Source organism: Rhincodon typus, chromosome 45 (assembly GCF_021869965.1).
Source record: "Rhincodon typus isolate 14 chromosome 45, sRhiTyp1.1, whole genome shotgun sequence".
Classification (NCBI taxonomy): Eukaryota; Metazoa; Chordata; class Chondrichthyes; order Orectolobiformes; family Rhincodontidae; genus Rhincodon; species Rhincodon typus.
The window spans coordinates 6390424-6401809 of record NC_063376.1 but is presented as its reverse complement, the minus strand read 5'-3'; the positions used below and the strand labels follow the sequence as shown (position 1 = coordinate 6401809).

The following is an 11386-nucleotide window of genomic DNA, read 5'->3' as shown; positions in this document are numbered from 1 at the left end:
GGGTGTGATTATGGATGTTGCTATATTGGAATGGTTAATTAGTAATAGTTCCTGTATCCATTATTCTGTTAAGTTTTCCAGTAGAGTTAAAAGATTCCAATTCCTTATTTCTCCTGTTGTATTTTAACTGTTTTGGATGAATAAAGTGAGTTTTGCTTTAAATCCGATTGTTTGACCAATCAAATTGCATCTGGAATGCAACACCTTACAATTACCTTTAAAATATTATAAAGTTAGGGACTAGACTATCTTCTGAATAGTTTGAGGGGGTTTGGTCTGGTCCATAACAATATGAAGACACAAAAGGTAGCGTTTTCCACTCTGCCTTTATTAGTGTGACTACATTTTGAGATGTGGTAAAATAACTGATCAAGTGTGCCCCATGGGGTTTTAAAGAGGTAGAATCATCTCCAATTTTCTTTTGACAGGCAATAAGACTGAGAAGGTAATGAAAACTCTGGTGTTGGAAAAAAAAAGTTTGAAAGGCTGAGATTTCCGCCAGTGAAGCAATTGAAGATCAGCAAGGTCACCTCTCTACTCATCAATTCTTGCTGACCTCCGAATCCCAAGTTGACCCAAAGCTAATCCCTGGACTTGGAAGGTCACTAATAAAAGTGCATGAGACAAATGGCGCGACAAGTTGAGTTCAGGTTGAGGATCGGATGATACAGATGTGTGAGACTGGACCAGTTTGGCATCTTTGAAATCAGGTTTTCCAAAGAGTTCAGCACTGGGTGATGGATTCTGTTAGCGTACTTGACTGTCACCACTTTTAGCACCTCCTATTGGAATCAGGCTGAAGGCAGTCTGGGGTCTCTGCGTTTGCTTGGCTGCATCCTGACTGGGATTGGATTGGTGCACTGGCATTCCCTTGGTCGGAGCTGGTGCTGAGTGGGAGTGGGACGTGTTTGCACACCTTGCTGAGGCTGAGACAGGTTGGGAGTGAGGTAAGGCAACGTGCCTTACCGGGCCCGGGATTGTGGGAGACTGAGGCGGTTCATAGAGCCTGGTCGGGCAGAAGTCCGAGTGAAAATGTGAGGCATTGGCGCATCGCACCGAATCTCGGGGTAAGTGGCACCGGGGGGGCTGGCTGTGCTTTTTGGGGCAAGGGCTGGAGGGGATGCCGGGAGTTTCTGTGTGCTTTATCAGGGTGGGCATGGAGTGAGAATGCGACGTGTTTCCGCACCTGGCAGAGTCAGGGCTGAGATGGGAGCGGCACAGCCTCGGGCTCCCGGAGTTAGAGTGACAGTGGGATTTGTTGGCACAGCGGACCGGGGGAGGACTGAGATGAGGCTGAAGTGTTTGCTCATGCCTCAACGGGGCAGGGCCGGAGTGAGAGTGCGACGTGTTGGGGCACCGCGCAGTGTCCGGGGTCAAACGAGAGTGGGTTGGCTCGGGGTATCGAACGGCAGCGGGGCTAAAGGGGGCCGGAGGCGTTTCGGCATGCCGCACTGGAACGGGGCTAGATCGGGGGGCATCAATGTGTCTAGACATAGGGTGGTAGGAGTGAGGTGGGACTGTGCGTGTTACCGGGCAAGGGCTAGAGTGTGATGGGGCATTAGAACACCGGGCAGGGTCCGGGCTAAAGTGACAGTGTGCTGCTTTGTTTTGCCTGTGGGGACTGAGAGGCTGGGCTGGTTTCACCAGGCTGACTGGTAAAGAGATGGAATGGGAATGAGAAACTTTAGCTTGCCTCACTGAGCTACAGGGGCTGCCAGGCTGGCAGGATTCAGAGTGACCCTCCGCAACACTTTTTGACTGGCACTGGGTTGACTTCAGGCTCCTGGTCGAATGAGTGACCGGCCACTCGAGGGGCACATCGCAAAAAGAGACGCTGCGAGCCCGTTGGTGTTGGTGGTGGTGATGGTGGTGTTGGTGTTGGTGTTGGTGTCTGTGTCGTAGGCAGGGCTCAGGAGGGTCCATGCGCGGAAACACCGCCCGGTTTTGGCAGCCTTCCGAGTTGCAGCCCGTTCCCGAAGCGGGGCAGGAGTTAGCAATCCGGGGAGTCCTGAGCCTGGTTGCTCTGGAGTCGGGGCTGTCTCGTGGTCTGTCCTCACACAAAGTTGCAGTCAGCCCCAGGCCTTGATCCAACTCGAGGGCGGGCATTTGGTGGCTCTCCTCGGAGAGCTGGAGGGGGGCGACCTCTTTCCTGAAGTCGTTAGAATTTGCCTGTTGGTGCTTCACAAAGCAACTGCCTAAATGTGGATTGGCAGGGCGGGGTTCGTCCTCTGAACCATGCATTGCTTCAACAGTTGCACTTACTAATTTATATGGGATACGTTCTTCTGTTTGAACTTATTTACATTGGAGCAGAATACACCTGACCATGGGACTGCTGTTTTCTCATTGGCACCTGAGAATTAAGCAAAGATGACATTAAAGGTATCGCTGAAAATCTAAATTTATTTTGGTGCATACACAGGGTTAGCTAGGCCAACGTTTTATTGCTCGTCCCCAATTGCCCCTTGAAAAGGTGGAGATGAGCTGCTGCCTTGAACTGCTACAGTCCATGTGGTGCAGGGTCACCTATACAGTCCAATTAGGGAGGGAGTCCCAGGATTTTAACCCAGCAACACTGAAGGAACAGCAATACATCTACATGTCAGGATGGCCCGTGACTTGGGGGTGAAATTTAAAGGTGGTGGTGTGCCGTTGTGCTTGTTGCCATTGTCCTTCTAGAAGGTAGATTAAAAATGGGAAGATACTGCTTTAAACCAAGGAAACTGGGTAATACGTTTGCAGTTTTACAAACAGTTTACTGGAACATATAGTAAGTGTATCTGCAATGTTGTGGGAGACCATTCCAGATAGAATGGCCTTGCCTGTGTGGGTGTTCAGGATAATTTTGTGGAGAGACAGTTTGAGGACCAGTTGCGTGGGGTCAGGAGAACTCAGCATAGTAACAACCACTTGATTGATTCCCGAGCAGATGGCACCAGCTTTATAATGTAACAGTACAGCAGAAACTTCCAGGCTAAGTGTTCAACTCTCTCTCTCCCTCTCTCAGATTCTGTTTGGAGAAGTAGAAAAAAATCCCTAGCAACTAACTATTCTCCCTCATCTTTCTCTGCAAGTTGTTCTCTCTGCAAAGCTGGAAGAAAAAGGGAAAAAGCAGCTTCAGAGGCACTGGAAGGGCGGATACTAACCCAGTGAATGAAAGACTGAGAAGTGGTGTTTTCAAAACCTCACATCATTAGCCAAGAATTGGAAGGAGTCAAAACACAGCCAATAGGAAACAACTGATTGATATCTCTGATCCAGCCTAGTGCCAGGACAGTCCTTTTGACTTTTTTTTTATCTTCGCCACCTAAAATGCTTGCATCTTGTTTTATGTCTTTGTGTGTCTGTAGATGTAAGCGATCTTTAAGGAAGTTTAAGTTATCAATCACCAATTCAACTTGTCTGTATTTTGCTGACGAAACTATTTGTTTCAGATCTCTATCATCCACAGTTCTTCATTTCTTTTAATGTCTTTTTTTCGACATTGGTTAAAAAGGGTTTTTTTTTCTTGTTAATGGAAAAAACCCTGCGTTCTTTTAACCTAAAATAGACAGTTAGGTAAAATTGGTCGCGTCAGTGATTTGATCAAATTTGTAACGACGGCAGGGATGATGGAGTTTGATTTGCAGTGCACTGCTCCAGTGAGTTCGCAACACAGACAATCAGACATCACCGTAAGACCCCAGAAAGTGAGGAACCCTTCATGCACTAATGGGCAATCAGATGCTAGGCAGCTCAGCACAGTTGATATGTAGATGGATTTGTTTGTATAGTATTTGTTAGTGGGACATGGATGTCGCTGGACGACAGTGTTTATTGTCCATGCCCTGGAGAAGGTGGTGGTGGTGGGCTGCCTTTTTGAGCTTTGTGCAACATGAGAAGGGGATTGCCAGAGCGGGGAACACTGGACAGGGTGGGAAAAGGCTACCTTAAAACTTGAGGCGAATGAATAGCAGAGCAGAGTCACACCAGTCGAGTCTCTTTTAGTGGAATTTAGTGCAGCCACGCAGTCCTGAGGGAAGAGGAACAAAAGAGGCGGAAAGTCAAGTTTCAGCAGAGTTCCAAAGGTTGAGAGGAAAGTTTAGAGGAAACAGGATCAGGAGAGGTGTTTGAGCTTGAGCTTAATAGGGTGAATGACAGGGTGAATAGGCACGCATAGGGTGAATAGCCCAAGATCTTTTTCCGCAAGGTAGGGGCGTCCAAAATTAGAAGGCGTAGTTGAAGGTGAGAGGGGAAAGATTTAAAAGAGACCAAAGGGGCAACTTTTTCATGCAGTGGGTGGCGCTGTGTATGGAATGAGCTGCCAGAGGAAGTGGTGGAGGCGGGTACAATTACAACATTTAAAAGGCATCTGAATGGGTACATGAATGGAACAGGTTTAGAGGGATATGGGCCAAATACTGGCAAAAGGGACTAGATTAATTAGGGTACCTGGTCGGCACAGACAAGTTGGACTGAAAGGTCTGTGTCTGTGCTGTACATCTCTATGATTCTGTAATAGCTTGGGCTAAATTGTGCTCAGCATTGAAGACCGAAGGATGTTAGACAGGAAGTAAAAAGGTGCGAAGAGGTCCAGTAGGCAGCCATCTGGGAGGTTCCAAGATTAGAGCCCTGACCTCCTCCCCCACTCTGTTCTGCATCTTTCCTTGAATTCTCTATTCTTCTGGGCCCCTATTCTCTCCGTCACTATACTCCGGTATTGTCAGCCATGCCTTCAGCCATCTTCCCTTTATCTCACTGCACTGAAAGGTGTGCAGTCAGGGGAGGTGCCTGTCGTAAAGGTAGTGAGTGGCTCATTCCAGAGCATTGTGTGGCCCTGCAGCTTGCTGGGAACATCAGCCTACAGCCCCATTGACTGAGATCATCTCTACCCCACGGGCACTGTGTACAGTCTCTTCAAACCTTTAGAAGCATATCAGTGGGTTTACTCCATGTAGGGCCTTCTGTGAGCCCTAGACAAGAAGACCTTCAATATCTCCACTTAAGAGGCCAGAATCTGCTGTCTTTGTTACTGTATGCAAATGGTTACCTCCTCCTTGTCCCCAATGTGAATCCTAGAATCCCTACAGTGTGGGAGCGGGCCATTCAGCCCATCACATCTACACTGATGCTCTGAAGAGCATCCCATCCTAACTGTAACCCTGCACTTCCCGCGGCTCATCCTTGGACAGTGGAAGGAAACCAGAGCATCCAGAGGAAACCCATGCAGACATGGGGAGAACAAGCAAATTCCACACAGGCAATCGCCCGAGGGTGGAATTGAGACCGTGTCCCTGATGCTGTGAGGCAGCAGTGCTAACCACTGAGCCACCACGCCGTTCACCATTTGTATAAATACATTGATAAGGTACCAGCAGAGGCCACTTGGCCCATCATGTGCTGGTACCAGTTCTTTGGAAGCTGTCTGATTATTCCCAATCCCCTTCTGTCCCCCATATTGCATGACCTTTCCTTTCCAAGTATATATCCTTTTGAAACACCATCTCCTTATCCTGACAATATGATTTTACCCCCTTGAGCGCCACTAGGAGCAGTCACCCTCGGTCGAACTCTACAGAGGCTGAGAATGGGGCACAGCTCATTCAGACCAACCAGACACCAAAGAGACTTCAATTGGGAAGTGATCACTTGGAGGGACTATTTAGCCAACCACTCCGTTACATCAGTGCACTGTGTCACTTGGACGACACCAAAGAATTAGTTTCAACTTACATGAAGAACAAAGTCTGGTTGCCGAGACTTGGGTGACTGCATCTCTTGTCTTCTTGCCTAAGAATCAAAACAAATATTGGACCTTTTTATCAAAATCATTTGTACTCGCAATAACAACTTACACCATGACTAAGGCCTCATACTGATGTTTCACATCATCAAAGACTTCCACCCTTTGTGCGTGAGCTCAGGCATCCATTATGCTCTGATGGAGTCCATTCAGCCCATCAAGTCCAAGACGGGTTTTTGGCATTCATGAGGTATTTGACTGAGAAGAATGCAAAACAATGACAGTTTTCATTTATAAAGTACCTTTTCCAAAAAAAAATTGTAGTTGCAATGTGACAATCACTTATCAACCCATCTTAATCACCAGTTAGGATTTAACCACTTTGCTGTGGGTCTCAAGTCACATATAGCCTAGAGCAGGTTTCCTTCCCTGAAGGGCATTTCACAGAATCATATCATAGAATCCTTACAGTGTGGAAAAGCTGGCCATTCAGCTCATTGAGTCCACACCGACCCTCTGATGAGCAGCTCACGCAGACTGCCCCTTACCCTCTCCCTGTAACTCTCCATTTCCCATGGCTAATCCATTTAGCCTTCACATCCTTGGACTGTGGGAGGAAACTGGAGCACCCACAGGAAACCCTCGCAGACACAGGGAGAATCACAGACAGTCGCCCAAGTGCAGAATCAAACCTAGTCCCTTGTGCTGTGAGGCAGCAGTGCTAATCACTGAGCCACCGTGCCACCCAAAACAATAACTCACAACAATGATTTCACAGTCACTATTAGTCCTTAACTGCAGGTTTTGTTTCAAATGTTTTAAGCTTTTAACCCTATGGGATTCAAATCTGGGACCTCTAGTCTAGTATCAATGTTGCTGCACCATCACCTCACCATTAACCTATCAAAGTGTCTTCAAAAAGTGTTATCAAAATAACATCTGACATAAGAAGAACAAAGGGACTGGTGACCAAGGTGCTAAATTTTAAGGAGTGTCCTAAAGGACAGAGCATGGCTGAGAGTTTTACGGGAAAGAATTCCAGAGTTTAGGACTCGGGCAACTGATGGCACGGCCACCAGTGCTGGGAATAGAAGATGGTTGAGGGGGTGAGTTGGAGAAGTGCAGTGAGGGTCTGCAGCAGGTTGCAAATAAAAGGAAGTGAGTGGTTGGGGCAACGCCACTGTGGCAATCTCAAACTGAAGCTGACGTTGACCCCCAATGTATGGAAGATTGGGTGTGCGCTGAATAATGATCTTTAAAGCTGGGATCTTTGCCGATCTTGATTGTGTGGTTCGACTACTGCTTGCTGTGAGCCAATGAGTCATCAGGAGATGTTCCTCATTTGTGATTTAAACTGAATCATAGAATCCCTACAGTGTGGAAGCAGGCCATTGGGCCCATAGTGTCCACACTGACCCTTCGAAGAATATCCCACCCAGTCCCTGTAACCAGGCATTTTAATGGCCAATCAACCTAACCTACACATCCCTGCACACCACGGGCAATTTAGCATGGCCAGCCTATCCTAACCTGCACATCTTTGGACTGTGGGAGGAAACCAGAGCATCCGGAAGGAAACCCATGCAGACACCGAGAGAATGTGCAAACTCCGAACTGAGGGTGGAATCGAACCTAGGTCCTGCCGCTGTGAGGCAGCAGTGCTAACCACTGAGCTACGGTGCTGCTCTAAAACTGGTGGGAATTGGCAAGTAATTCAGCATGGCATCAGTTCTTGAACCAGCAATGCCGAGAAATGGAAAACGTGAGTCTTTGAGATGAGTTGATTATATTTGTATTGCAGTCCGTAGTGCTATTTTAGCAGCACAGATAAGAGGTCAGCTGGCCTCTTCAGTCAGGAGTTTGCAGGTTTAATTCCTACACCAAACTCAGGTAATCCAGGCAGACTGTCAGTGCAAAACTGAAGATGTGCTCTTAAGAATGTAATGGGCAGGCCATCAAGCCTGCTATATCATTTGGCAAGACCATGACTGATCTGATCATGGTCCCAACTCCACCTTGCTGGCTATAATCCCTGACTCCCTCTTCAATCAGAAATCTGGCTAAGGCAGCCTTGAATAAATCTGCTGCTCACTGGCAGACAGAATGCCAAATACTAAAGACCTCAGAAAGAAAAAAATCTCCTTATCGGGACCCTCTAAAATGGGATATCCCTCATTTTAAAACTGTGCCCTCCCCTCGAAATGTCTAGATTCCTGCATAACAGGAAACATCCTCTCAATATCTATCCTGTGAAGACCCCTCGAATCTTAAGTTTTAATGAGATCATCTCTCATTCTTGTAAACTCTGGATAGGTATGGATTTCAGATGAGATTAACATAGGCCGCATTTACTCTCTCAGGTGGATGTGAAGGATTCCATTCTACTGTTCAAAGTTTTGTTGGATTTGCATGTTGATACCCCACTAAAGTCCTTGCAGGAAATCAGGCCTTGTAACAATGATAACTGCTAGTTCAAAACACGTCAACCCCTCCTGGTCTGAAGAGTGAACAGTTTAATCTGTATAGGATCATTCCACCAACTGTAGATCCTGAAAGATTTAAAACATCTAAAAGTATAATCTTGTTTTCTTACTGTTCCTTTGTAGCTTTTTTCACTCTCTCTCCATCCAATCTTTCTTTCCCTCTCTTTATCGCTCTTTCTCTAATGCAAAGTTTTCCTTCTTTCTGTCTTTCTTTCTCAGTCCTCAAATCGCATTGTTTAAGGAGGTCAGAAAGAACAAAAAGCGAGACTTGTATTTAAATATCACCTTCCATTAGCCCAGGATGTCCTAATGTGCTTCCTCAGCCAACAGAGTAATGTTGTATTAGCAGCTTATTTGCACACAGCGAGCTCCTACAAACAGCAATGTAATAATGACCACATAATCTGTTTTTGTGATGTTGACTGAGGGATCAATATTGGCCACAGGACACCAGGGATAACTCAAATAAAAACAAAATGCTGTGGATGCTGGAGATCTGAAATAAAAACACGAAGCGCTTAGGAAAGATGCTGCCTGACTTAGAATCATAGAATCCCTACAGTGTGGTAGCAGGCCACTTGGCCCATCAAGTCCACACTGACTCTCCAGAGAGCAGCCTATCTAGGCCTACAACCCCCCCTCCCACCCCCATCCCTGCAACGCCCGTGGCCAATCCACCTAACCTAATAGAATTATTACTCAAAGGAGTGGTTAATATTCCCCTTTTCAAGAGTAAATGGGAGCACATCTTTGTGCTGTGGGAGGAAATCAGAGAACCCAGAGGAAACCCACGCAGACACAGGGAGAACATGGAAACTCCACACAGACAGTCGACCGAGGGTGGAATCGAATCTGGGTCCCTGGCGCTGAGGCAGCAGCGCTAACCACTGAGCCACTGTGCTGGGCTTCCTGCAGCACTTTCCATTTGTATTCTGCTGGGGATCTCCTCCCTGCTTTCCTTCTAATTGGCACTGAGGAATCTTTAGTGCCCAAGCAGAGCTGGTTGTTTAACATCTCTCCTGATATGTGGCACCTCTGACAGTGCAGCACTCCCTGTGCACCGTCGATTCTCGAGGTCTGGTCTGACCCGGAGTTAGAAGCGCTATCCGCTGAATCACAGACAGTTTCAGACATCCTCAAGTTTCCCAAATGTCCCTTTGCACTTGCAGCAGCTTAGAGGGCAAGACCTCAACTTTTTTGAGCGTCAGATAAATAAAAGATCTGACTAACAGCGTGTGCTTGTGAGAGAGTTGTCTTCCAGCAAAAACAGTCTTTTTCAACACTGGATATGCTTGCAAGGATGTTGTATCAGAAGCTTACCACAGCTGTTGATCAGAGTCTTCACTTTCAAAATAAACTGTGTGAACAATAAAATGGAAGTTAACATCAGAGGAACGAATAAAAACAAAATACTGTGGATGACGCAGTATTTTATAAAACCAACACAGAGAATGCTGGAGAAACCCAGCAGGTCTGGTAGCAGCTGTAGAGAGAGAAACAGAATTAATGTTTCAAGTCTGGTATGACTCTTGTTTAAAACTCCTCATATTCCGAGAAAGAGGCGTAGCGGATTTGAAATGTTAACAGTTTCTGCCTTCACAGATGCTGACAGACTTGCTGATTTTCTCCAGCACCTTTTATCAGGGGAACTAAGCTTGTCTGAACAAACCTAAGTATTTCTGTTTGCAGTGCTGTTACAATGATATAGAAAGAAACACCCAAACATGGCAAAACCATTCCTAATTAGCACTGCATGGCATACATATGGAGCCAAGTTCAATCGTAGACTCCAAAGAAAGACTAGTTAGAGGGACAATCCAAACAGGGTCATTCAAACATATGAATTTTACTTTAGTTATTCATGGGATGATGGCATCACTGGCTAGGCCAGCATTTATGATCCATCCCTAATTGCCCAGAGGACAGTTAAGAGTCAACCACATTGCTGTGGGTCTGGAGTCACATGTAGGCCAGGGTAAGGATGGCAGTTTCCTTCCCCAAAGGACATGAGTGAACCAGATGGGTTTTTCCCCGACAATTGACAATAGATTCATGGTCATCATTGGACTCTTAATTCCAGATTTTTTAAAATTGAATTCAAATTCCACCGTCTGCCGTGGTGGGATTCGAACCCAGATTCGAATCATCTGGGTCTCTGGATTAACGGTCCAGCAATAATATAACTCGGCCATCGCCTCTCCCTCAATTAGGAGCAGACAAAGACTGTTCAGCCCCTCAAACTTGCTCTGCCATTCAGTAAGATCATGGTTGATTTGTTTGTGTTTTGAAGTCTACATGCCCAGCTAACAATGATTATTATTGACCACCGCCTTAAAATATTCAGTGACCCATCACCCCCTACCCCACCACCTTCTGAGGCAGAGTTCCAAAGCTGCACAACCCTCTGAGAAAATAAATTACCCCTCTGTACGAAAAAGGAGACCACCAACTTTAAAACAAGTGCCCCATTGTTCTGGATTGAGCTGCAAGTGAGTGGAAACATCCTTTACAAACCCATCTAGTCAAGACTGTACAGGACCTTGAAAACTTCAATCAAGTGAAAAGAAGCCCAGCCTGTCCAAACAAAAACAGAACTTGCTGGAGAAACTCATTAGGTCTGACAGCATTGTGTAGAGAGAGAAACAGAGTTAATGTTTCGCGCCTAGTGCCCCTTCTTCAGCTAGGAAAAGGCGGTATTTGTGCTGATGCGGGGTGGGGGAAGGAGTGAGTAGATAGGGGGAGAGGGAGACCCTAAAGAGAGGGAGAAAAAAGGACAGGCAGACAAAGGGATTGTTGATAGTAAGACAGGAAAGAAGAAAAGCTAGATAGGTGATAATGGGGGACTTTGAGTAGTTGAAAATGAATTGGCTGCACTGAAAGGAACCCATTCCTTGACAGGACCTGGCAGTTATGAGGGTAGATAATAGACAAGGAACAGGATATTCACGCTCTGAAATTCATAAACTCATTGTTGAGTCCTGAAGGTGCCTCAGCAGAAGATGAGGTCTTGTTACTCCAGCTTGCACTGAGGAGCACTGCCGAGACAGAGATATTGGCCAGGGAACACAGTGGTGAGTCCAAGTGGAAGCTCAGGGTCATTTTTACAGACAGAATGTAGATGTTCCACAAAGCAGTCACCCGGTCTATGTTTCATCTCCCCAGTGTAGAGGAGACCACATTG

The 11386-nt window shown here is 46.4% G+C and overlaps 1 protein-coding gene across 2 annotated transcripts; it reads right to left on the bottom strand.

Annotated features, from left to right (window-relative positions):
- Positions 1–307: 307 nt before the first annotated feature.
- On the bottom strand, positions 308–9549 carry LOC125487755 (extensin-like). 2 transcript variants are annotated; one of them, XM_048619967.1, is made up of 4 exons: positions 9436–9549; positions 5713–5769; positions 3929–4012; positions 308–2353 (listed from the first exon to the last, which is right to left on the bottom strand). In XM_048619967.1, exon 4 carries the CDS (start codon positions 2239–2241, stop codon positions 748–750), a length of 1494 nt encoding a protein of 497 aa, XP_048475924.1. In that variant the 5' UTR covers positions 2242–2353; positions 3929–4012; positions 5713–5769; positions 9436–9549; the 3' UTR covers positions 308–747. The 2 variants fall into 2 exon arrangements, with proteins under 2 accessions (XP_048475924.1, XP_048475925.1); XM_048619968.1 differs by lacking the exon at positions 9436–9549 and having other exon boundaries at positions 5713–5890.
- Positions 9550–11386: the final 1837 nt, after the last annotated feature.